This window comes from Mus pahari, chromosome 1 (genome assembly GCF_900095145.1).
Source record: "Mus pahari chromosome 1, PAHARI_EIJ_v1.1, whole genome shotgun sequence".
Classification (NCBI taxonomy): domain Eukaryota; kingdom Metazoa; phylum Chordata; class Mammalia; order Rodentia; family Muridae; genus Mus; species Mus pahari.
The window spans coordinates 152,750,021-152,777,685 of NC_034590.1; the positions used below are offsets into that span (position 1 = coordinate 152,750,021).

The 27,665-nt window shown below is 46.5% G+C and overlaps 1 protein-coding gene across 1 annotated transcript in view; it reads right to left on the reverse strand.

Annotated features, from left to right (window-relative positions):
• Pik3ap1 (phosphoinositide-3-kinase adaptor protein 1) overlaps positions 1 to 27,665 on the reverse strand; it is a 113,758-nt gene that overhangs the window by 41,574 nt on the left and 44,519 nt on the right. Inside the window, exons 3-8 of the mRNA XM_021211878.2 lie at positions 19,055 to 19,191; positions 15,965 to 16,109; positions 14,826 to 14,968; positions 14,568 to 14,700; positions 11,008 to 11,204; positions 8,294 to 8,483 (exon numbers count right to left, since the gene is read on the reverse strand). Of these exons, the coding sequence (XP_021067537.1) occupies positions 8,294 to 8,483; positions 11,008 to 11,204; positions 14,568 to 14,700; positions 14,826 to 14,968; positions 15,965 to 16,109; positions 19,055 to 19,191 (945 nt within the window). The remainder of the gene's footprint in view (positions 1 to 8,293; positions 8,484 to 11,007; positions 11,205 to 14,567; positions 14,701 to 14,825; positions 14,969 to 15,964; positions 16,110 to 19,054; positions 19,192 to 27,665) is intronic.

Genomic DNA, 27,665 nt, shown 5'->3' on the forward strand with positions numbered 1-27,665 from the left:
CCTCTCTTCTCTTCGCCCTTTGCCTGTTGGAAGCTTATGCTCTCCCTCTCAAGAGCATTAAAGCGTTGCTGCAGAAGGATCCTGTTTGTGTGCCGCGTCTTTTCTTGCTGGCGAGAAGGTAGCGCGGGACATCTGGTGCCGTTGGAGAGCACTCACGTGTGTGAGTGCCAGAAGAGACCATGGGCTCCCCCAGAGCTGGAATCACAGAAGGCTGTGAGCCACCTGTGGGCGTTGACAACCAAATGGAGGTCCTCTGAAGGACCTTACCCACGGAGACCTTCTCCAGCCCTCTGGACACTGAATTTCTATCAGATGAGCATTCACCCCCATTCTGTGGATTTTCTCTTTAACCTTGTTTTTCTTCAATCTATAGAAACTCCTCAATTTGATATAATCCCATTTGTCTATTCTCGCCTCTTGCCTCTTTTTACTGAAATGCTGGGAATTGAACCTAGGACTTCACACATGCTGGGCCCTAGGAAATACCAGAGCTACTTTCTACCCCATATTCGTCTTTTCTTATTTTTTTAAAGACTAAGTTGGTTTTCATATATGCCTTCTGCCTTCAAAATGAATTTGAGAATGTGTTCTCACAATATTTGAATTCTCATCCATGATCTCAAACATTATATTTTAAATTTCCCTGTTGAGACACACAGCTTTCTTATAGTTAAGTATACTTAAGGAATGAGTAAGGTCTAAATAAAACATGCCAGTTCTTACAACAGGATCACGTGTGGAAATCTGACTTGGTTTGCCAAACATTTTCTTTGTTAAGATTCCAGAACACCCAATGTCCTCTTCTCTAGTGGGCTGGCCCCACCCTGTGCATCTAAGAGCATTGGTAGAGGCTGTCCTTAGGAACGAAGCCTAAAGTCAGAGGCTATGAAGAGTAAGTAACCAGACAGCAAGATGAAGCAAGGGTTTGGGGGAGAGATGAAAGAAGTATACAGCCCCAGGACAAAGCAGTAAAGGCCAGGAGCCAGCTAAATAGTCTGCATTTAGGGGACAGAGCTAAGTCAGAGAAGGGCAGCAGATGAGAAACCCAGTAAACAACAGAAACTTGGGAGACTATCTACTGGGCATCAAGACAGAGACCTTGGGAATGGCCTCTGGCATCTTGAAGACTTACGTTTAAACCCTGCCTCTGACTCTTACTAGTTCTAAGTCCTTGGGCAGGTTCCTTGAAATAGGTAAGCTTCGGTGTTCCATCTGCACAGTGGGGATAAACCACAGGGCCTGCCTCATAGGACGGCTGAGAGAGATGACTAAGACAATGTTTATGAATGCATTGAACCAGTGCGAGATACCGAATTCCTAGTTGTCATGATTATTCTGGGGCAAATTAGTTCTGAGGCTGCTGAGGCAAATACCACTAATGCGACATAAATCCTACACTCCTGTGGTTCAGAAGTCAAAGTGGGTTCTGATGGCCAAAATCAAGGTTTTCTCCTCTTTGGAAACTCTAGCATAGAATTTGTCTCTTTTCCCTCCTCTGGGTCCGGGGTGGTCTACATGCCTGGGCACCAGGCCCTCTCCCTGTTTTCAAAGGCAGCAATGCCAGACAGAAAGCTCAGCTTTCCCATGCCTTTCTCACTGTGCCATCTATCTCTTCTGTCCTCTGGTTCCCTCTTTTACTCTTAAGGACATCCATAGTCATACCAGACTCACACAGAGAAGCCAGGCTAGTCTCCGTGTCGCAAGGGCAGCTGGCTAGCAAGCCTAATTCCCCCGTAAGCCTGATTTCCCTCTGCACATGTCTATAAAATACACTGGGGGCATTGCTCTGCCTCCCAGGCTGCTGTGAATTTCTTCCCATGTTGGGCTGGCGAGGGGGCTGGGATTGTGGTGCACTGAAGGAAGTCCCTTGTGCTTTCACAGACCGGGCAACCTTGCCTCCAAGGACATTGGCTTTTGTCACTGGTGTCTGAATGTGTATACCCCTTAAGTGGAGGTCTGGAAAAATATTTTCTGTCCTTTTTCATTCAAAACAAGGAGGTTCTTCTTTGACTTAATTAAACATACAAATCTGAAACCCGTTGTATCCAGAAGCCAGGTGGACAACAAGTAGCACTGGAGTGACCAAAACCGCAGGGAGCTCTGTGGGCAAAGGGATTTGCTGAAGCAGACACAGGGGATTGGGAAAAGCAGAAGAAGAAGACATCCTTGCATTCCATGATGTTCAAGGTTTGTAATTCAGACTACAAACACTTCACCTTCACCACTTGTCAGCTAAAAATAACCTGAAATGTGTCGGAAAAGTGCAAAGTTCTTTCATCTCAGCAGAAGAAAACCAACAACAAGAAGAAAGCAACACAGTCCCCTCCTGGAAGAACCACTGCAGGCTCACAACAGACGCTGGGGAGTTGATCTTGAAGGATCCGTTTCTGGGATGCAAGAAGCTTGCATTCAAGGTGGCAAAACATGTGGGCTGGCACTTAATTAAGGAACGAATCAACTGTGTCACTAATCCCCAAAGAAACCTGTGAGATTCACCTCTTGGGACAGAACTTTGGTCTAGATGGCTTAGCTGGAGGGGACACTCACTCTATCCAGATGACATGCCAATGCCACATAAAGCCAGGAAAGCACCAGGGACTAAAGGACTATTCCAGAGCTCTCCAACCCTAAAAACCAACAAGAGCCCTCCTCTACCCCCCAGAAAGTATCTTTTGTAGCCAAACAAGCATTCTTGGTGCAGGGAGCACACGGTACAACCTAAGATAACCTGGAGCCTCGCTGGTCCCATCTGTACCTGAGTAGGATAGAGTGGCTGATGACATCAACGTAAAAGCCCAACTTTTCACATAGGGATGGAGAAGCGATGGGAAGGAGAGAAAGAAAGACAGACACACGGAGAGAATAGCAATCTGAAATCTGAGGGGTGGAGAGTGATGTCTGGTGTTAGCAACGAGGAAAATGGAGCAGAAGTGCCCAGGTGAAAAGGTGGGGCAAGGTCCAGCCTGTGACTTTACACGTGGCAGGCAAAGAAGTCCTGTCATGCCAGAGCAGATCTACAGAATTCGGGGTGCATGGGACATAGACTCTGGGAGGCAGGGATCATGACAATTTATTCACTGGCTGTTTATCACCTGGCATCATGTCCGTTACACACAGAACGGAGTTGATAAGGGCTTGATAAAGATTTGTTGAATGAGTGAATAGGTTAAAAAGAAAGAAAGAAAGAAAGAAAGAAAGAAAGAAAGAAAGAAAGAAAGAAAGAAAGAAAGAAAGAAAGAAAGAGAAAGAAAGAAAAAGAAAAACTTACAAAGAATAAGCATGTGCTACAGTGGGATCTGGGCTTTGTGAAGGAGTCTAGGCATTGCTCAGGCAGAGAAAAAGGGCAGGCAATTTAGGCAGAAGAACTAGCATAATGTATATTGATATGAAATAAATGGCAGCCTGCATCAGTCAGGGAGTTTTGACCGCCCCCCTCCCGGGGTCCGCACTCGGCAGTACCTAATCTATATCCCACTGTACCTGCCACCCGCCCCCCCCCCAAACCCCAAGAGTAGTGGACAAGCTATTCTGCACTTGGACTTCCACAAAGTCTGGGATTACATCTCATTTTTCTAGCACCTCTACTGGCTGAGCACATCCTCTGCATAGTACTGGGCTTGGTGCTGGGAAATGACAGGAAGCTGTAAGTCATTCTTCTTATGGAAGCCAGAGGCTCATAACCAGAGAGACATATAATTAATGACAGTCCAAGGTCATTATCTATGCGCAGTGCTAAAAGAGGGAAATGGCTGATAGGCTGTGTGGGTCCAAAGCCGGGTGAGGCTGGCTGTTGGCGGTAGAGAATTTTATCTCATTAACTCTACAACATCTAATCCAGTGTTTTCACCAAGCAGGGGGAGGTCAGGAAGCACACAGTGTCCTGACCTGACCCCTAGATAGTACAGATCTGACCTTGTACCCAGAACTAATGCTTCTGTTCTAGTCCCAAGCTCTGCTAAACAGAATCTTCTCAAACAGGTCACCAAGGGGATGCCAGCACCTCTGTAGCTGCAGGAAGGGAAGGTTTCTGGGCAAAAATAGTGTCAATGGGGGATGGGACACGTCTTCAAAGCCCACCCATAACTTGACAATTTTGCTTAGAGTGAGATCTGCAGTCCTGGCTGTAAGGTCCTTCACAGCGCCCAGCTGTGCCCCCAGCTCAGACGGAACCTGGCTCTTAGCGGGGACTGTAAAATCAGAGAGCTCATGCAAAAGAAACCACAAAGTAGAGATGACCTGTCACAAGACCACAGTGACTACTAGGGAGTTGCTGAGGAAAGCCAGTAAGATGGTTGTAGCCAGAGCAGTGTGCACTGCCACTTGCAAACCTCGGCTGGGGCAGATCCCGGAAAGGTCGGGGGTCAAAAGAAAAGTTTTTATTCTAAACAACAGAAAGCTGCTCTAGGATTGCGATGAGGCCTGTGAGTCAGAAGTTCCTAGCAGCGTGGTTTTGTACCTTACGCCATGTGGAGAAAGGTGAGGCTCCGAGATGTGTAAGTAAGCAAAGCTCTAACCCACCAGCGGGTTACCCTGGAAACAGACTGGACAAGGGCTTCCAGGCACTAGCTCCCGGGGTTCCAGAGCAGAGGCATTGGGTAATGCTGACAAAAGAAAAGAAAGACTCCCATCACAGCACATGAGGACCACAACTCATCCTCATAGGCAAGGATGGAGGCACAACAAGCCAGCAAGCAAGTCAGGGCAGGGGCGGGTGCCTCGATTTTATCCAGTGATTGAGCTGTTTTATCTTAAACAAAGACAGCTCTTACACAGCGAGGTGTGCAAGTGGATGGTTTGAAACTCCAGATCAGAAGCAGCAAACCAGAAGACCTGGTGGCAGAGACACACAGTCACCGCCTGGTGGCAGCATATCTAAGCTAAAGACTGAGTATGTGAAAGGGTGTGTGAGTGTGTGTGTGTGTGTGTGTGTGTTGTGCACTAAGGGTGTGTGACAACACGTTGGTGGAGGTGGGGGCTGTTGTTCAGGGAACTGAGGGAGTGGAACAGAGCCATAACCCCCAGGTCAGACCTCCAGCTCTTCCTCTTAGCTCCCCTTCATTAAACACTGGGAGCTCCTCTGTGACCTTCCTACGCAGTGGTTATCTGGGGCTCCCTTTGGGGTAGAACTCATTTTTCCCAAAGCTAATCAATAAAAGGACATATTTGTCCCGACAACAGTCATGGGCTCATACTAAAGCCTCCCGTGAACCAATAGTATGAGTAAGTGGTGAGTGACTTTCCCTAAAACACTGATTTTCGGCCTCTAAGAGTCACTATTAGGAATGACAATAAAGGTGTGCATTGACACATCTGGCTATTTAAGACATACAGAAGCAGCTCCCGAGGTGTGTCCGCCCCAAGGTCAGCAAACACAACCCCAGAAGGACAGGTTAGGGGGCCTTTACCCTTCTGTGGTGGCAGACAGACTTTCCTCTAGGACCTGAAGACTCAGATTCCTGAACCAGTTTTTCTCCTGATGGACTTAGGAATGTCACTAGCTCTTGGACCATGTAGTTTACTCCCTGTGAAGTAGGGGTTCATTTGGTTTGGTTCTGTGGTTGCTGGGGTTGACCCAAGGAATAATCTCTTCTCCGCTGGTCCAGGAGGATGGCCAGGCAAGACTGAACAGACAAAAGCAGCCGTTCCACTTCTGGGGAAGGCAAATGTGTGGGCATCACCATGTGAGTGCAGCATCTGAGATGGGTCTGCTCGCCCTCTGTCCTGCTTCTTCCAGAATGGAATTGTCATCTCACCCGGGCAGTCACTGTGGGTGAAATGAGTGGATCTTCCCAGGCCCAAGTTGCTGCATCTTCTGTGCCCTACAACCTACAGTCTGCCCCTTTCCCGGTAGCCTCCCATGGGTCTGTGACATCCAGACTCTCCTGACCTTGAGCAACTTTACAAGTTGCCTTCCAGCCACAACGAAGCTGGTCCCATAGCATCCCCTGAAGCACTGGTGAGCATGGGAACCCTTCAGGAGGGCTGCAATACGATGGGGAAATTTTATATTTCGGAGCAACTGGGGGAGGGGAATAGCATGCATGAAGACTGTCAAGGTACTGTCAGTAAGCAAGGAATTCATTGTTCAACAGCCCCCAGGCTAGGGAACAGGCCAGAAAGCAGGTCCACTTTCTGGATTCCTAAAGGGTCCTGCCCGCAGTTTTGTGCACAAGTCCCTGTGCTAAAGTGGAAAAAGGTCTTGGTCCACTGTGACTCCAACACCCAGGGGGAGAATCAAGCATCTGCAACAGAAATGTCCTTGGTAATACATGCTAGCTATGAAGGTAGATAAGCAGACGTGTGTGTGTGTGTGTGTGTGTGTGTGTGTGTGTGTGTGTGCACGTGTGCGTGTGTGTGCTCATGCACACGCATATGGGTGTGTGTCAGCAGCTGGGTTTCTTTGTTTGTTTGAGGAACTTGTTTAGGATCTGAGACAAGGTCTGCCGGTAATCCAGGCTACTCTTAATCCTCCTGCCTCAGCCCAAGTGTCAGAATTACAGGAATAAGTAGCCTTGGGCTGTTTTGCTAGCTCCTGGATCTGCACATAGGGGAAACAGCCTTAGAGGCCAAAAGGCTTGCTGGAGGAGACCGGGACTACAACATCCCATGCTAGAAACAAATTTGGCCTGGGTTAAACAGTATAGAATTTGTGCTCTATAGGTTGTTAGCTGTGGCATTTGGGGGAAGTGAACTGCTCTTTAACAGCAGGTAGCGACAGCATCCATGGGGCTGCCATAAGGATTCAGTGAGTAAAACGGTGTGATGGTGTGGGTCATGCCTCCTTCCTCACAGATCCGGCAAGCCGGGGCTCATTTGTGAAGAGCTTCCGAGTGTGCTTCTTCCTCTCCCCAAAGGTGAAGGCAAGGGACTCCCAGTCAGCCTGCACCTCCTACTCTACGGACTCCTGGTGGTGCTGGTGGTTCCATAAGCTCATGCGCAGGAAAAGCAGGCTCCCTTCCCTGGCAGGTCCTGAAAGGGTGGCAGTACTCAGTTTAGCCATCCTGGAAATCCCGCACCCATAAATCTGATGGGTTGCCGGTTAGTTATCTTATCTTTCTTGAACCTATTAAGTGGGCTCGGAAGGCTTAAAGAGCGCTAAGTCCTGGGCGGCATGTCAGAATGCTTAGCACTTCATAGTACATGGCAGGAAATCCAATCTCATTTAGATCTCTGAAGGGTGGCACCCAGCCCCCCTACAGGTGTGCTCTGAAGATCTATGAGGGTGGTTTGGATCGCCATGTAGAGGAACATGAACTCTAACCAATTCTAAATTGTCAAGCTAAGGAGACGGCTTAGTTGGTAAAGTGCCTACCGTGAAAGTCCAAAGAGCCAGAGCCCACACAAAATCTAGATGTGGTCTCCTGCATCTGTGGCCCTGTGAAAGGAAGGCAGAGATCGAAAGATTCCCCAGAGCTAGCTGGTCAGACAGTCTACCAATCAGTGAGCCCATGGAGTTCCAAGTCAGAACCTTCAAAAGATGATGACCTCTGACCTCTACAGGAACATGCACACATGCACATATGCCTTCATATCCACTGCGCGCGCGCGCGCGCACACACACACACACACACACACACACACACACACACACGGGGTCGGGAGGACTAGATTTGTTTTTTAAAGTACATTTTGTACATTGAATTTACCAAGAATTCAACACTGTATACGGTTGTGAAGAGAGGCTTCATCATTTAAGAAACTCAGGGTGCCAAGGCCAACACTGTTCTAGGTAGTTGAGTCACCAAGACAACAGACACTTGTCAGTCCACGTGTAAGGCTATGACATTGGTGGTGGCTCTGAGGTAGTTGCCTGTATAAGGCTATTTCACATGTCTTCACATGCAGACATACCTATTCACATGTCTTCACATGCAGGCATGTGTAAGCATGTGAAGTCTTCTCCACTTATTATATGGCTCAATTAAGGCAGTGTAGGGAAGCCAGTGGGTTTCATGTGTGCTATACCACACATAAATTGTGTGTCAGAAAATAAAGCATTGTGAAACATTGTCATAAAAGGGCCCACGAAGACTGGTAGGGCCGAGAGCTTGTTGACCACAAGGCCATGCTGTCAAGACGAGAAGCTTCCAGGCAAGCAGTGGAGGAAGTTGGAAAAAGGTCTCTCTTGTTATGACACAAGACTGCAGCCCTGATGCTGTTGCAACACAGGCTCTTCTCTGGGTGTTTGCAGAGATAATCAGGGCCTTTTGGGGGCCTTTCCCTCTTTGGACTAGCATGAAGAAAGCCATTTCTCAGCAGCAGGACGAAAGCAGAACCAGGCAGAGCTACTTACAGAGGTCTTCTGTGGCTGCTGGGGCGAAGGCAGCCATGGACTCGTACAGCTCATCATCACAGCCAGGGTTGAGGGAGCACTTCATCAGCAGGTCTGTGGACAGGTGGGCCATGGACTCGTACACGTCGTCTGCCTCCTCCCCTTGCATCAACTCCTCCTTAATGTGCATCTTCAGCATGTCCACAGTTTCCTGAGAGAGAAGACAGGCCCATTGCACACTGAGGAACCTGGCTAGCTGGGCAGACTGAGGTCCCGAGTAGACTTGAAGTGGGCGAAGGGTGTGGTCACGGATCAGGATTATAACTGTTTACTATTTTTATAATTATTAGCGGGTATTTCCCTGCCTGGCAGAGAGCTCTAACCTTTGTATCTTCCTCTAAAGCTAAATACAGAGTTAAGCAGTTATATCCTGGTTAAACGTTCAGGGGTCAGGCAACATAAATAAAAACTACGCCTCATGAGTACCTAGAAAGAATCAGGCTGAGCACCAGGCACAAACTGGCACCCACCTCCTTCGGAAGCCCTGCCTCTCCCTCACCTCCTTCGGAAGCCCCACCTCTCCCTCTTTTACACGTGGAAAAACAAAGCTCAGAAAATCTAGTCCTCCAAGCAGGGCTCACAGTCTAGGTTTTGGTCCTTATAACGGCCTGGTGGGCACTCAATGAGAAACAAATGACACAGAGGGCCACAGAGAGAGAGGCACAGCATATGCAAGTGCGCCTGCGCCTGCGCCTGTGCAACCAGGTGACCCGAGGGATGTCTTCACCCCTGTACCTTATGGAAGGTTTATTCAAGTGACTGACGATTTCCAGGGTTTTCTTCCCTGGGTTTCAACATTCTAGATGTCCCCAAAGACAGGGACCTTACATAAAGGGACCTTGATGTCAGAAAGGCTAGCCCTGTCCCTCTGTCTCCAGATGGTATGGGGCTGTGGGCTGACTTCCCTTCAACCTGAGGACAGCTTTTCCTGGTCGGACAGCTTAGTGTGTGTCACAACCCTTACCTCTGCCTCAAACCACAGACAGCTCCCTTCTCCTCATTAACTCCTGGCAGAGGTCACCTTGGATTGACACTGTGTTAGTTTCCTGAATCTAGTAACAGTTTCTTAGTGTTTGGGATTCCAGGTTTAGCGTTTGGCAAATAAATAAAGTGTGAACTACTTATAGGCCAGCGGTTCTCAACCTTCCTAACGCTGCAACCCTCTAACCTGGCTCCTCATGTTGTTGTGGCCCCCAACCATAAACTTATTTTTATTGCTACTTCATAACTGTAATTTTACTACTGTTATGGTTCATAATATATATACCTGCATTTTTCTATGGTCTTAGATGACCCTTGTGAAAGGACTTTTTGACCCCAGAGGTTGAGAACCACTGTCATAGGCCATGAGCACTAACCCAAAAATGATATGCTATGTTTAGCACATGTGTGATTTCAAACTAAAGCCAAGTAAAAAATCTTGAGAGTATGAATGCCTTTGTGCCCGTGTATGCCAGTGAGGACCCAAGCAATGTTTTAAACTATTCTGCATGTTTGAAATACCTACACGTTCCCCAAAGCATGGGGCCCCCTTTTTGCCACTTGGCTTCACCACCTTATGGATCATCTATCACAGAGCAGAGTTAAGTTTCTGAAGATGTGTCAGGCTCACTCCTGTCTGGAGGTAGCAAGCAAAACCATATTCGTCTGTCTTATACTAGGGGTCACAGAGGGAGGAGGTAGTCTCAGGTGCTCTTAGTGAGTTTAAAAAGGAGGAGGAAAAGCTGAAGGGGATGGAATCCAGAACAGCTTCCTCCAAGACAGCAGACACAATCCTGGGCACGTGATAAGACTGAGCAAGACCTGGACACCAGTGAGCAAGAACGACCTGCCAAGAAAGCTGGGTGCATCTACCGGCCTTAAGTTCAAATCCAAGCAGAGGCTTGGAAAGAGACAGAATCCACCAGGGAGTGAGATCTCAAAGGGACCTTGAAACCTCCTCTGAGTAGTACCTTATTATGGCCTTAGCTATTAAATCACCAATTCTCAGTTTACCTGGGCCTAAAGGTGGGCAAGGCAGATAGGGACATGCTACCAAGGAGCCCTGGAGGTAGTAGAGACAGTCCATCAGCCTCGAGCAGACACACTCTGTGCAAGTTCCTGTCAGTATTCTGGAAATGGCCTCAGCACTTTGCATATGTTAGTTCCTTTTGTTCTAAAAACAACTCTGTGAACAGACCTCTTAGGATTTTCTTTTTTCCTTTTGCATATTAAGAAATGGGAGGAAGAGACTAGAAAGATCCCTCGGTAGTTAAGAGCACTTGCTTCTCTTGCAGAGGACCAAGGTCCCATTCCTACTATCTACCTATAGATACTACAACCCACCACAATCAGTAACTCCAGTTCTAGGATATCTGCTGTCCTCTTCTGGGGCCACCAGGCATGCATGTAGTGTACATATGCAGGACACACACACACACACACACACACACACACACATTAAATTAAATTAAATTAAATCAAATTAAAGGGGAGGGGATTTGTGACTTGCCCAAAGTCACACGGCTACCAAGTAGATACAGAAACTTGGACTTAGGCCCACAAAAACTGAACACTCCCAGAGAGACACATGAGTATAGGTTAGAGACAAAATCCATCAGTGCCTTTGGTGAGAAGCCGGTCCTGGAGTCACTCATTACATGTCTCAACCCAGATCTCTCTCACCCGGAGCTTACCACATACTCGTCGATGAACTGGCGCAGGTCCTTGAAGCCGTGTCTCTCAGCGATGGTGTTAGGATAGTGGCCATGCTTGTTGGCCACACTGTAGGCCTGGAGAGCCCCTGGGCAGGTGAGCAGCAAGGCAGTGAGGTTCTTCAGTCCGTACTTGGCAGCAAAATGCAACAGCGTGGGCAGCTCTTCGTCCCTCTGAGCTAAAAAGGCATCAAGGAGAATTCAGCTGAAGGGTAAGAAGACAGCCACAGGAAAGCTGCTGAGACTTAGCATGCGTGCAATAGGCACTCAGTCATTGCTTACTGGGTGTCTGACATAAGTGATGGCTTCCTTTAGGCAACCTCTAAACACGGTGCACTCCCATGATGGAGGAAATGTTATTTGAATTAGTAGATCTAGTCATTAGTATTGCACCCTCAGCTTTAAAAAGAGTGGGAAATCCTTAGAAAATGTTACCTTTTCTTCTTTTCTTCCCCTAGAGCTTGGGATCAAACTCAGGGTTTGACATGCTAGGTGAGTACCACTGAGCTACATTTCCAACCTCAATCCATGCTGATTCTAAAGGCTTAAACAGCAGCCACAAAGTAGCATCAAAGACACTGATGGATTTTGTCTCTAACCTGTCCTCATGTGTGTCTCTGAGAATGGGCAGGTTTTGTGGGCCTAAGTCCAAGTTTCTATAGCACTCAACACTGGTCTGACACTATTTCGTGCTGATTAAGAGATAAAAGATCCAGGCTGGAGAGATGGCTCAGAAGTTAAGAACACTGGCTATCAAGCACCTACATGGTAGCTCATAACTTATCACTAACTCCAATCCCAGGGACCCAGCACCCTATTCTGGTCTCTGAGAGCACTCTACACACATGACACACAGACATACATGCTGTCCAATTCCCATACACATGAAATAAAAATAATGATCAAATAAAAAGAAGTTCATCCACTTATCTCTTATTACCAATTTTGTAAATATGCCAAGAAAACAAATAAGCTCATGTTGGAGGCTTAGGGAATACATCTTTTTTTTTTCATAAAAGTTGATTCCTAGGCTCTGTCACTTTATGTGTTATTTTCTCTTCTTTTCATATATGTGTGTGAAGTATACTATATGTGTGTATGTGTACTTGCAAGTGCATAGTGTTTGTGTGCAGTGTGTAAAGGTTGTCCTTGGTTAGTTAAATGCTGATTTCTCTGCCCTCATGTCTTGTTTCAATCCAGACACAGAACTATAATGCTTATGTCAAGAATCTCCTTTCTCGCCAGGCATCGTGGTGCACGCCTTTAGTTCCAGCATTTGGGAGGCAGAGGCAGGCNGATTTCTGAGTTNGAGGCCAGCCTGGTCTACAAAGTGAGTTCCAGGACAGCCAGAGCTATACAGAGAAACCCTGTCTCGAAAAACAAAACAAAANAAAAAAAAAACAAACAAAGAGAGAGAGAGAGAGAGAGAGAGAGAGAGAGAGAGAGAGAGAGAGAGAATATCTCCTTTCTCAAGTTTGTGTAAACAATTTTACCATTTATCCTCTGCCTTGTCAATAAATATTGATCACCCAATGGCTGGGCAGAAGAGAGAACAGGACAGAACTCCTGCCAGCCAGGAAAAGGGAGAGAGGAGGGGAGTTGAAGTTTTAGCACTAGGAAGAGGCCGGGAGATGGAGACTGGAGTTGGAAGGAGAGTCTCAAGGTGAGGGTCTGAGAAGACACCACAGGGAAAAACATCTGAAGCAGAGAGAGCTAGAACAACATTAACCTGTAAGTATCATGGGAGGTAGCCAGATTCTTCTAAGGGGTTAATGTAGATCAACACTGCCCAGGTAGTATGGTAAAAGCTTGTAAGTAAACCTTGATCTTTCTTTGTTGCTACTGGGGACTAACAAAGATAAAGAAATGAGCTGCCAGATTAGTTTCCTGCGTGAATTTATGTTAAAAATAATTCATTTTTTTTCCTGTAGGCATGTATGAGGCCTGTGAATGTACATGTGTGGGGAAGCCCAGGAAGATATCAAGGATTTGATCTTTCACTCTTCCACCTTATTCTTTGAGGCAGCATCTCCCACTCAAACCCAGCACTGCTAGCCTGCTTGTTGCAAGTCATATTTCCGTCTTCTGAGACCGGGCTTACAAATAGGATCATCAGGCCCACCTGACATTTAAGGGGGTCTAAAGAGCTGAACTGCTTGTGTGGACAATGATTTGTCCACTGAGTCATCTTTCCAGGCCTGGCTCTGTCATTTAAAAAAAAAAAAAAAGAGAGAGAGAGAGATAAATCCAGTTTCCTGTTTACCAGGACATGATCTCTGGGGTGAGAGGTCCAACATGCCCCTAGGATTCCACATCGTCAGGCTATGAGATACTCTCTCCTGGGCCTCTGGTTTAAGAATAAGAAAATAGAAACATTGAGAGCCCTGAGGTAAGAGCATTCCACAGCTGGAGATGGAGGAAGAGGCCCCAGGGAAGCCTTGGAGAAGGCCTGGTCGATTATTCTCTTCCTGTGGTTCCAACGAGGCAGTCAGTCAGAAGGTAACCAGAGACTTGAGTACCACTGTGTAAGTACCACCATGTTGGAACAGGCATCCTGTGCAGTTTACCAGGTGAGACCCCCAGATAGCTAGTGTGATTCTCCAGGTTCACAGGGCCCACTCTTCACTCAAGCTACAGATATTTGCTTAAAGAGCCAGCACTTGGAGATACCTCTCCCCCCACCCCCACCCCCGCCCCCGCCCCAATGAGCTCAGACATGGCAGACAAGCTACAGGACTGAAGGTACAAGGTGCTAGGGGAGACCCCATCCTGTGGTAGAACAGACTCCTGGAGGATTGGGGAAGGCCTTCCTTCTGGAGAAAATGCTTCCTGAGGAGATGTCACCGGGAGAATGACAACCAAGGCAGGGACAGAGGAATGGTGTGTCTGTGAGTGGAATGGCAAGACACGGACTCAAGAAGCATATACTATCTGGGGACAGAAAACCACTAAGAGGGGTGCAGAGAGAGTCGATGGGGGAAGCACCCCTTGGGAGGGACTTGCTATCAGGCAAAGGAGTTTGAACTCCATCCAGAAAGTAAATGAGAGCCGCACACGGTTTTTAGAAGGGGGGTCAAGCGCAGTTGTGTGCCAGGCAATGACATCTCAGGTACAGAAGTCCTATCGGATTGAAATGAGGCAAACAAAGCCCTTCCTCCTAGTGATGCTCTAGCTATCATGATATAGCATAAAGCATTCCTCACATGCTGGCATGAATGAACCTACTGGGTGGCTGCCAGTCATATAAAAGTATGACACACACAACTATGTCATACTTGGTGATGGTACATGATTATGTCACTGGCTTCTGTACCTACTGTACCTTTTATCATTATTTTAAACTATATTGCTACTTACTAAAAAAAAAAATGCTGTATAAGAGCATGCTGTGTCATGGCAGCAGCATTGTATGTGTTGCTTAGTTTAATCCTGTCTTTCCGTTCACCTTGGTGCTGGCGGATGAAGCTATGCCCTCCCCACATCACATGGCCCAGTTGTGTGGCAGGCCACACCACCTACAACTGAAATGACCGATGACATACTTGTCATCATATCATCTTCTTCCAGTTGGTTGATCCCAAAGAGGTGCAGTCCACTTGCGGGGATGTTGTTCTTCAGGGACTCGGTGAGCAGTTTATCGAGAGTCTCTGTGTTGTAGGGCACGATTTTAAAGGCCTACATAAAACAGTGAAGACGGTCAGATTTCAAATCCAGCTAGCTCTTGCCAGTCAAGGTTAAAGCTGAATAACCCCATGTACAATTCCCATGTCCAGAAAGCTCGGGTCTCCTACCAGCCTTACCTGACACATAAACTCCACAGGATTTGCAGCACTGGACAGTAAGTTCCCAATTTCCTCCATGTCGGTATAATAGCTGACGGTGGTTTCGCAGACCACCAGGTCCCCAGAATAGACCTTCAGAGAAACATTCCCTGAGGAGAGGTCTAAACAGAACAAGAGGGATCGGTCAATGCCAGGAAGAGCAAGCATCCTGCAGAAAGGAGTCAGCGCAGATGAACTACGTTTGAATGTTGAGGCAGCTCACTGGGGCTGGAGGGAAGTGTCAGAGGTGACCTGGGAGGAGATGAACAGGCTAGCATGTATGAATACGTACACTGAATAGGAGTCCTCATGGGGATGCCAATTGCATCTTTAAGGGATTTTCATCTGTTTTGCATAATTTTCAGTATTTGTGTGTGTGTGTGTGTGTGTGTGCATGTGCCTACACACACAAGAATGAACATTCATGGGTGCAGATGCCAATGTAGGAAAGAGGCATAGGATCCTCTGGAGACTGAGTTCTAGGCAAATGTGAGGTCCAATGTGATACTTGGAACCAAACTCGGCTTTTCTGAAAGAGCAAAATGCATTCTTAACCACTGAGCCAACTCCCCGGCCTGTCTCACTGAGTTCCGCAGGGCTTGACGAACGAAAAATAAATAAATAAAAAAATCAAAATAGGGTTTAAGGTGCTTTGTAGGAAGGCCAATAGTCACCAAGGACTAGGATCCGGGTGGTTGGAGGGTAACACTTTATTCCTACCACGTGGGATCAGCTGACTTGCTCTGTGGCAGACTGTACTACGTGCTCTTCCTGGGGTGGGAGTCTATACCACCGGAAGAGGTTCTGAAGGGGGGAGAGAAAAACATTAAAAATACACCAACCACAAAGATTCGATTCACCAGAGAGGAAATGTGACAACCGTGAACGTGGAAAATGACGAGGTCACACTGGTAACCCAGGGCAACAAGAAGGATGCTCTGCTCCTTAAAACGCCAACTTAATGAGGCCACACTGGTAATCCAGGACATCAACCACAGCTTTTAAAACACCAACTTAGCTGTGCTGAGTGACACTGTTTGTGGTGGGAGCGCCTAAGGACAGCAGTGTTTGGGAAGGCAGCTGGGTAGCATGTTCTGGGTCACCATGGGGCCACTCACCTGGTGCTTTCACAGAGACCGTGTATTCATTTTCCAGCGTGCCTTCCACCCGGATGGAGGGAGAATCCTCAGGAGAGAATTCTGCTTCTGTTGACACCGTCTCGTCCAGCTTGCATCTCACAATGACATACACAGTGGTTTCTGCCTGGAGTGGGAGACAAGTTCTGGTCTCTCTCCCTCCTGTATCCCTTAGGGTGCTTGCTGCGTCAAAGGTTATTCCAACATCTCGAGCCCCAGCCCACTCTCTAAGAGAGGATGGTCTGGTCTGGGGATCTTGATAGACCAGTGCTGGGCAGAGAACCATAAGCTATCAGTTCAGTGGAGGAACTTGTGGAAAATAGGTTTATCAACCTTTACAGTAAGTAAACAGAAACTTTGTCTACTCATTGCTGTCATAATTTTTTAAACCTAGGGATTACAAATGTTTATTTCATTTTATAACATCTTAAAATTGCTCTTTATATACATATGCATATAATTTAAATGATCTCGTATAATGGGGAAAATAATACCCATGTCGATACCATATGCTATCAAATACCAGAAATGGGTTATACCTTTTTGAGTCATTGGCCAAAGTCATCCCACAGACCCTTATCCCCCCTGGGAAGGAAAAAAACAAAACAAAACAAAACAAAACAAAACAAAACAAGCCATTGCAGGCTATTGTCAGTGCTATTGTCTCCTTCCATAACCTGACACTAAGATCCTATTGCTGAAGGCAGCAAACACTCATGTCATCCAACACGGAGAGATCAAGGTGGTGCACAACTGGAAGCTGCACTCCTACTGACTAGCAGTCACAGTGATGGAAGGTGTGCCACTCACTACTGCAGGAGAAATGTAATCACCAATCAATCTCGCCCAGTTATGAACCCTGTGATCTGCAACAGTCACATGCCCACAAGACATACCGGTGTGGTAGTGACATAAATGGTATAAGTATAATCAATCACTTTTTTTTTAAATTGGGTTTTAATATGAAACTCCAAAATCCAAAATGCTCTGACCTGATACCACAAGTGGAAAGTTCTATACTTTGCATTTAGGTCACAGATCAAATGCAAGGGAAGTAACTTGTTCTATAAAACTATTGTCAGAGTGTGTATAACATGCAAATAAAATATAAACACACTTTGTTTTTTTTTTTAAAGATTTATTTATTTATTATATGTAAGTACACTGTAGCTGTCTTCAGACACTCCAGAAGAGGGAGTCAGATCTCGTTATGGATGGTTGTGAGCCACCATGTGGTTGCTGGGATTTGAACTCAGGACCTTTGGAATAGCAGTTGGGTGCTCTTAGTCGCTGAGCCATCTCACCAGCCCCACACTTTGTTTTAAAACATATCCTGTTATGCACACAGAAATAATCTAACATCTCCCTAACCAAATTCAAAATCTGAGACACTTCAGGTCCTTAGCATTTTAGGTAAGAGACACTCAACTTGTCTCTTGTTTGACTGAACTTGGCAATGATAATTTAAGATAAAACCGGTAGGGCTGGGCCCTCCCCAAAACCAGAAAGGCAAGGAGAGATCTATGGCCAGAGCCACAGATCATCCTTAGTCATTCATTCCAGTACTGTTATGTAGTCGTCATAGCAACCCTTCACAAAGGGATGCAGAAGGCTGTTCCAAGTGTGGACTTTGTGACAGGAGAGGGCTGTGGCCCAAGCTGCTGACAGCCACTATAACCATGACCTGTAGCTGTCATCCTTCCTACCACACTCCTGGTCCTGCATCTTATCCGAGAAACATGAGGAGCCCAAAAGAATGCATGTCAGTTCTGTGGGCAGTCAGGACCCACCCCCAGCCCAGACATCCCAGGCCCACAGACTCAGCGTAGGCAACTGGGATGATCCTAAGTGAGAGGGCAGCAGAGAGGGAGCAGGAATACAGGAGCAGAGTGGGATGAAGCACGCATGGGCGCCAAACACCCTTCCCACTGTACCTGACAGTCTGACCGCACACCCGTGGGAAGACACGGCATTGGGAGAGGAGCCGGAAATAGCCATATCAGCCCAGCCATGACTGCAAAGAGGCTACAACAGGCTGGATTTAAAAAACAAGAAGTGTCCAGGTATGGTGGTACACACCTGTGACTCCAGCTGTGGGGAGGATGAGAAAAGAGGTTCACGAGTTCAAGGCCAACCTGGGCTATGTAGAAAGACTGTCTCAAAACCTCAAAAATAAAAATAAAAACTGAAGATCAGAGAATGATGGGGACCAGGCTACAGGGTGCATGTCCCATGGGAAAACAAAAACAAAACCAGAAAGCCTAAGCCTAATATCACAGATTCTGACTCACAAGACACCAAGGAACACCAACTTTTTTCTCTTTAGAAACACCGATGTTTATGCCTAATTTTAAAAACACTCTGAAGTCCAGATCTCCTTTCTGCAAAGGAGAAAGTCAGAGGCCCCAGCCCTCACTTCTCATTTCCAATGTTCTCATGCTCTGAGGTTCTGGGAAGCCACAGTGGCAAGCTTAGCAGAGAGCACGTATCCATGTAGAAAGCGTTCTGGTGCTCTAACCTATCCAAAATGCCTCACATGTTAAATCAGAGAAGGAAGGACTGCGAAATATTACTATAGGATAACTATCCTGAAGTCCCACACTATATGACCACCCTAAAATGCTAGCCACTTATGGCTTAGGTATTTAGGCAATCTTTCAGCAAACAATGTTGGCCAGCAAGTTTCCTCCATCAAACCTTAGCGCCTTCCCTGAGGCCAGGGCTGTGACCAGTTAATGAAGAAGCAGGCTCCCACAATGTGTCACCTTCTCCTTCCCAGGGCTGGGCCAGCTAGAAGATATGCAAGCCTCTCTCTAACTCTGTGGTCTGCTGGTTATTCTGTCTGCCCTATGTTGCACATTCATGAAACATTACATGGATGACACATACACTCCCAGGTTCAATTCTCTGACTTAAAGGAGCTACTCATGTCCAAGGTGATGGAAGTCCCGAGGGAAGGTGGTGGTTATAATAAGATGTAACATGATGCCCTTACACCCTTTACTGAAACAAAGGCATCTACTAGAAAGTCAGTGCCCTGATGGGGATGTACCAGGTCCCCAGGATGCTTACCCCACAGCGAATGCGGTCCGGCTGTACCACCATCAGGTTCCCAGGCGATCTCTCCGAAGGCAGGTTTGTCTGCTTTGAGAAAGGAAGCGCTCTCTCGTCCTCGGGCTCTGTGTCGGTTACTGAGTCACAGCCAGAATCTATGGGACACAGGACATGACTGAATAAGAGCAGAAAAAGGAGAACTGGTAGACATGCTTCACCTCCCCAAAGCCCCACACGTCACCATGCAGGAAGCGGCTGAGGGTCACACGGATGCAAGCTGAAGGGACCAAATCGCTGAAGTCACAAAAGAGGCCCTGATGGGGAAGAAAAAAAAAAGCCAACCACTTTGTAGGCCATTGAGTGACAGAAAAAAAGCAATGTTGGGGGGCTTCTGGAAGCCTCACCTCACTGAAGGGTGGCAAGGAAAATGGAGTCGGGAAGGGATGGTCTACATCAGAGTAAGAAACTCTGCAGACAGCCACAGGAACTAGGGTCACATCCACCCAATCTCTCTCTGTCAGCAGCAGTAAGAAGCAATCATTTTCAACACGCCGAAAGTCAGAGCCCTGGGTTCCAGATTAGTACCATGGCCATACATGAGCTAAAAAAAAATCCAGGAGAGTGGGATGGGTCTTTAACTGCCAACTTGCCACTACATAGAAGCACCTGAGAAGTTAGCTTTGACTGGAATTATCCAGATCAGGCTGGTCTATGGACAGATCTGACGGGGGCTGTCCTGATTGCCAATTGATGTAGGAAGATCCAGCCCACTGTGTCGACATCATCTGCTAAGCAAAGAGACCTGATGTATGCAGAAGAGGAGAAAGCCAGAGGGGAGCAGGCAGGAAGGCTGAGTCTGGGTTTCTCTGCTCTTGGCTGTGGCTGCGGGGCGGTGCGATGTGACAGACCATTTGAGCTGCTCCTACCTTGGCTCCCCCTTCAGTGATGGCAACTAGAAATTGTAAGCCAGATAATCTCTTCTTCTCTAATCTGCTTTCGGCCTGGGTGTTTAATCACAGCACCAGAAATGAAACTTAAGACCCAGGCTCTGAGCGCCTAGGCAGGCGGAGGTGTGAAGATGAAGACGAAGGATGGTGAGACCACCGTGAGAACCTGTAAGGCCTCTCCAGCAGGGTTCCTAATCAGCATCAACTGATGGACAGGCCTCCTGGTGAAGTGAGGCCCAAGATCATGTATATACAGGTGACAAATCCACACATGAAAAGATCCACACCTATGCTATCAGAAAAAAAAAAATGCCAATCAAAGCAACAAGGTATACCATGGCCCAGCTATTAGAATGGCCAAGATCCAGAACAGAGATGACACCAAATGTCTTCAAGGACATCCAACACCAGGCACCCTTTGCTAGTGGGAATGGGACACAGAAGAGCCCCTTTGGAAGATGCTTTGGCAATGTCTTACAAGATTGAATACACTTTACCACTCAATCCTACAACCATACTCGTTTGGTGTTTTCCCAAAACTGTTGAAAATGTACGTACACAGAAGAACCTGCGCACAGATGTTTACAGCAGCTTTCTCCATAGCTGCCAATAGTCGGAAGCAGCAGACATCCTCTAGCAGCTGAATGGATTGACAAGCAGCAGCATAAGCAAGCAATCATGGAGCGCAGCAATAGACAGCACTGAGCTCATGGGAGAAGCAAAAGGGGTTAGTTTTTTGTCCACTGGACACCAGCTAGGGACATCTGAGGAGAGGAAACCTCAACTGAGAAAATGCCTCCACCAAATGGGCTCAGAGGCATGCTTGCGTGGGCAGGCATGTTCTTGATTCATGAATCGATGGGGGAAGGTCCAACCCACTGTGGGTGGGGCCACCCCAGGGCAACATGGTCCCAGGAGGTGTAGAAAAGCATTCTGAGCAAGCCATGGACAGGACGCTGGTGAGCTTGGCTTTCTTGTCCCTCTTCACTGTTTGCCTCCAGGTTTCTGCTTCTTCATGATGAACTGTGATGAACTGCAAGCTAAAATAAAGTCTTCCTCCCCAGGTTGCTCTGGTCGCGGTGTTTATTACGGTAACAGTAAGTAAGGGAGGATGCTAAGTGAAAGACGGCATAGAGTGTGTGTCTCCACAGACATGACACTCTGAGAAAGGCAAAACTATTGGGGGAAAATACCTGGTTACTAGGAGCGGGGGGATAAACAGTCAAGCCACATAGATTTGTCTGTCAGGGCAGCACATGTATTTTGCATGATGATATGAGGTGAATATATGCTATCATACATTTGCCCAGGTCCACAGACTAGAGAACACCAGGAGCGCACTGTGGCATACATGACATTGATGGGTTTCTGTGCAGGCTCAGCTGTTATAACCCAGGTCCTGTCGTGGTGTTGGGTGTTGATAGTGTCAGAGGATGTGTACAGGGCCAGAGGTATAGGAAATGGTTGTAATTGCCGTTTAGTTGTTGTTGGAAACCTAGAGCTGCTCTTAAAATAGTCTTTTAAAAATTAAAACAGCCAAAAATTGCAAATCACCACAAAATAAAGGAAATGGCTGGTAAGAGGGATGACTCACGAGGTAGCCCTGCCAAAGCAATGGGCTACTGTGAAACTTCCTTTTTTTAAGATTTATTTATGTATTTATTTTATGCATGTGTGTACACTGTAGCTGTACAGATAGTTGTGAGCCTTTATCTGGTTGTTGGGAATTGAATTTAGGACCTCTGCTTGCTCCGGTCAACCCTGCTTGCTCCAGTCGGCCCTGCTCTCTCAGTCCCTGCTCGCTCTGGCCCAAAGATTTATTATTATAAATAAGTGCACTGTAGCTGTCTTCAGACGCACCAGAAGAGGACATCAGATCTCATGACGGGTGGTCGTGAGCCATCATGTGGTTGCTGGGATTTGAACTCAGGACCTTCGGGGAGAGCAGTCAGTGCTCTTACAACACTGAGCTATCTCACCAGCCCACTATAAACTTCCTAATTCACAAAACTCCAAGGTGAAATTAAGATGAACTACAGATGGAAATGCAGAATAAAAAATAAAGTGAATTTAAAAAATTAAAAGATGAAAATATGGATGAATAGATGGATGGATGGATGGATGGATGGATGGATGGATGGATGGATGGATGGATGGATGGATTACCATTGACTAGGGAAAAGAGTTAAGAACTGAATCTGACATTTTAGTAAACAAACAAAAAGAGACGGGGAAAAGAACAATAAAATGGAGTATATCCATGGGACGGAATTATGCAGTGATGAGAAGGAGTGAGGCGTGCATTCCACCCATGCCAGGGGTACATCTTGAAGACACCGTGTTAAGTGAAAGAAGTCAGACAGAAAAGGCCACATATCACAGGATCCCAAACACCTATGTCCAGAATGGACAAACCTATGAAGGTAGAAGAAAGCAGGTTAGTTCTTGCTTCATCCTGAAGAGTTTGGGATGAATGCAAGAACTAAATGACGAAAATCTTAAGAATTTATTGAGACAATCACACAGATCATTGAATGTACCAAAGACCATTGACCTGAACTCTTTAAATGGGATAATATGGCATGTGAATTATTTCTCATAACACTGTTATCCAAAAACCCACTGGGAAATCACGAACTGTTTAAATTGTCAAAGTACTCATAGTGAGGCTGATTGCCTATATGGAGAGGATGTAGAAATCTCTTTAAAAATGTCCCACGCTCAGTAAATGACACGATAGAAATACAAACCACTTCCCCACTTAAAAAACATAATGTCACTCATTCTGACCAGCCATCAGGAAATGCAAGAGAAAAACCTTTGCTGCTATTTCACTTTCCCAAACTAAAAGACTTCATGTGTGACAGGTCCCTCACTCAGTGGCAGCCCCAGATCTAGCAGAAGAGAAAGGTGCGCGTACACACACACACACACACACACACACACACACACATACACAATTCACATGTCATATGAGCCCCTGTTTAAAGAGTTCAGCTCAACGGTCTTTGGTACATTCAATGATCTGTGTGATTGTCTCAATAAACTCTTAAGATTTTTGTCACCCTGGAAAGAAATTCTATACCCTTCAGTCATCCCAGACTCTTCGGGATGGAGCAAACCTGACCCGCTTTCTTCTCCCTTTACAGGTTAGTCTGTCCTGAACATAGGTATTTGGAATCGTGTCATTCCACCTCCAGTCTTTGTATCAGGAAAAAAACAATAGAAAACAGTCTGTCTGAGAGAATATTAAAAGCATTCCTTTTGACTGGGTATGGTGGTGTACACCTTTAATCCCTTAACTCAGGGGAGCAGAGACTAGAGTATCTATGTGAGTTTGAGGGCAGCCAGGGCTGCAGAGTGAGACCCTGTCCTTAAAAAAAACAAAACAAAACAAACAAAAAACAAAAAACAAGCAGACAAAAAGACCCACATTATTTTCCAATAGTTTCAAGAGGCACATTAAGAAAGAATATAAAATTATGTGCTTCATACTACAGGTGTTCCAATTTACTAAATTTATCTTCGAAAGTCAGAAGAAAACCTATGTGACATTTTCCTTCCTTTCTTCCATCCATCCATCCATCCTTTCTTCCATCCATCCATCCATCCATCCATCCATCCATCCATCCATCCATCCATCCTTGCTTGTACTTTTACATTTTCCATTGTGAGAAAGCCCTGCTTTGATTCTGGACTCAGGTGGTGAATCTCCTGACTCATTATCCTGCCACAAGGCCAGCGGGACCTAATGAGACTGACCCCCAAGGCCAGCCCTCCAACAGGCCCCTCAGTGATGATGCTTTAGGGAGCTACAGCCACCAGCAGTGTGGTTCAGCAAGTGGGACAGGAAGTCATTCACTCTATGCTGTTACTGCCGCTGGAGACTGGCAAGCCATAGAGACCTCTGTCCCGGGACACTACAGACAGAGAAGCTGTGTCTCAGTGGGGCCACTTAGCAGATTCAAAGCTTCTGGCCAAAGAAAAGCCAACTCGGCACAGTCACCACCTGAAGCCACCCCATCCAGGGCAATGACCCCCAAGCTTCCCTGCCTGATCAAGGTGGTCCCTCTCCCATCCCTACCAGAAGATGATGCTGTTGCTTCTGCCTGAATCAGTGTCAAAGGTCCTGGTGAAAGCATCAGAAACCCAGCACCCATGACCAGTCTAGAGCAGTATTAAGACGCCAGGAGACTCTCTGCTGTTTAAAATGTAGCGGAAACACTCGGCTTTCAGGAAGTCTACAGCACATTGGGAATTGGGAAACTATACACGCTGTACAGCCAGTTTCCCCAAACCTCGTCTGCAGGGGAACTGTGTGGCAGCTACTTAGATTCAGGAAACAGTTGGCCCCAATTACTTACTGCCAGGTTGCTCGCGGGAAAACTGACTTGATTCTTTTTTTTTTTTTTTTTTTTTTTTTTTTTTTTTTTTTTTGGTTTTTCGAGACAGGGTTTCTCTGTATAGCCCTGGCTGTCCTGGAACTCACTCTGTAGACCAGGCTGGCCTCAAACTCAGAAATTCGCCTGCCTCTGCCTCCCGAGTGCTGGGATTAAAGGCGTGTGCCACCACACCCAGCTCTGACTTGATTCTTAAGCACGTCCACAGTCTTTATTGGGGAGTTCTGGGTGGTTTTGTTGTTTGGTTTCGTTTTCCTGGGATCTTTGTGGAGGCTGGGTGTGTCTGACTCTAGTCCAAAATGGCTTCAAAGTCCCAACCCTCGTACCTCAGCCTCCTGAGTGACAGGACTACGGGTGTGCAGCGTGTGCCTTAACCTCTTTTACCTTCTTGTCCAGGTCCCTGAGCTCAACTCTTTCTCATTTCCATGTTGTGTTGAATTTCGGAGGCTATTTCAAATCCTCTGTGTGTGGGAATCCCTGTAGCCCTCACCTACCTCCCTTCTGTGACTTTGTGCTTGAACTGTTCATTCAGATGAAAACGCCTTTAAAGCAGGATTGGAGCACACTGGGGAGCATGCTCACTAGGCTGTAACTGGGTCTGGCCACAAGATATTGGTACTATTCGGGTATGCAACTGCTCTGAGGCTAGATACTGCCATGCTGTGTGTTAAGGCAGACATAAGGGTTGGGTGCATATTGCATGCAGTAGAGAAATCAGACGGGAGATACAGGTCCTTCGATGCCACAAATCCCCCAACAGCCTCTGCAAGACAGCCCCTGTGCCACACTCACAAGGACCCTCCCTTCTCAACAAACCACACCGACTTTGATTAATTGAACCTAATCCAAGGAACTTTTATGGTTTCTTTGACTTGCATTTGCCTCTTGTCCATTGGTTTTGCTTTCAGAGTTGGGACAGAATGAGAAGCACCGTATGTCTACACAGGTCTAGATAGCCCTAACACAACCAGTCCTTCCACACGCAAAATTCACAGAACTTCTCTCCTTCCTTTAAAAGGGAGCCTACTTCTTACTGACTTTGGGGAGGACTATGAGTTTTTTCCGACATAGTCAGCATGGGTATTCAGACGCATGACTGAACCACACTGAGTAGCTTACCCTAGGCAAGAGGGCTGAGGACACATTCACTAGCTTTCAATGAGTGCCAAGGTGACTACTCATTGGTCTCCGTGTCACTGTCCCCGCCATCCTGTGAGACAGGAACCAGCGTCCTTTTTTCGTTTTAAAGATAAGCATTCCATGCCTAGAAGGGAGGAAATAGCAGGGCTAAGGTGGAACATCGAGCAGGGCCCAGCGGCTCTGTGCTTCCTTCCCTGTGGGCAGTAGAACTCAGTGTCACGTGTCTTCCTCAGCTGGGCTGTGACTGTGCAGCTCATGAGACATGACTTGCACCTCCACTGTCTCAGAGGCCTGGTGGTGTCATGGTGTTGTGGGCACTGCTGTTTGCAGTTCTGTGACCTCCTGCCAGGGCCAAGGGCACATTCCACAGGCAGGGGTTAAGTCAAGAGGCAGTGTATACCTGCTGGGCCAATCAGTGTCCTTCATTTGCACGTGGCCTCTGGCCCACAGCTGTACTCTCTCTTTCTGGTTAAGCTTTCCCACACAGCACGGATGGCTTCTTTCATGAACCCCTGGCGCCTCTCAGTCTGTACGCCAGAGCACAGGTCAAAGAAGGATACCTACTGATCTGGGAGGGCCTCTCTCAGACTACGCAAGCTACATTCTAATGTGATGGGATGCTATCCCTTGGGGAAGTACAAACAAATATTGCTCTTAAAACCAACTACAAATACCACTGTTATACATTCACGATATGCCCAGGACCACACAAAATACAATCTATTTTATCACAGCTAGGAGATGGGTGTGATTCTGCCCAGATATAACTAAGTAAGTTATCCAAGTCACACAGTGAACGCTATATGGAAATATAACTCAACTTAGACACTGACTGAGGTGGCTCCATACCACTCTGATGACCTGAGTTCGATCCCTGGACCCCATGTGATGAAAAAAGAGAACAAAGTCCCACAAGTTATCTCTTCCCCCTGCACACATATGTACATTTACACACACACAGGCACACACACATGCAAATTATTAATGTAACACAGAGTTACAAAAAATATTCAGTTTCATGTCTTTCAATTCTCCTATGTCAAGAAGAAAGCCTTGGGGGGGGGGATGGAGAGATGGTTCAGTGGTTAAGAGCATTGGCTGCTCTTCCAGAGGTCCTGAGTTCAATTCCCAGCAACCACATGGTGGCTCACAACCATCTGCGAAGTGATCTGATGCCCTCTTCTGGTGTGTCTGAAGACAGCTACAGTGTACTCATAACCATTAAACAAACAAACAAACAAATACATCTAAGAAGAGGAAGAAGAAGAGGAAGAGGAAAGCAGCCTCGGGACTGGAGCCATGGGTCAGCAGGTAAGGCACTGGTTGATCTTCCAAAGGACCTGTGTTCAATTTCCAGCATCCACAGGACAGCTCACAACTGTTGTGACTTCAGTTCCAGGGCGGGCTCAAGGCCTTATTCTGGCTTCTTAAGGTACTGCATGCACATGGTGCACAGACACACATTCAGGCAAAATTAAAATAATGTAAGTAAATAAAAACCTAAAGAAGAACAAAGGGGGAAGCCATTTCTTCATCCCGCTAAGAGGACACTGACAGACTCCTCTGATACGACGCTAAGTTAGCTCCCTCTGAACCCTGAGGGGACCAGTCCATAAGCTCACAGCCTTCCCTAGGCTTCCAGATGAAAAGTTTAGTATTGATGTTTGGTTTTATTAGTCAATAAAATAATTATTTTATAAATAAAATAATAAATAAAATAAATTTTTTATGCACCTCTCTACATCAAAACACTAGTTTTTCTTTCATTTACAGTAGCAAGGTTTACTTTAAAATAAGCCTACTTGGATTATAAACATGAATTGTCTTAAGAAATCATTAAGTACAATAAACACACTCAGGGCAAGAACAGTTGGGATGGTTCACATGATCTCGTGAATGTAATCAATGTCCTTGAATTTTATGCTCAAAATTGATTTAAATGACAAGAACTATATTACATATGTTTTGCCAGACTAATATACCCAAGACCATTTGCGCATTTTACAAGGTTCACTGGATGTTCTGTGTATTAAATCTCAATAAAATTTGTTTTTGAAAACATTAGGTCTATGACACAAAAATAAGGCAAAAATCCCATCATTGATTCACAGATTACTGAATGGTCAAAGGAAGCTGCATTAT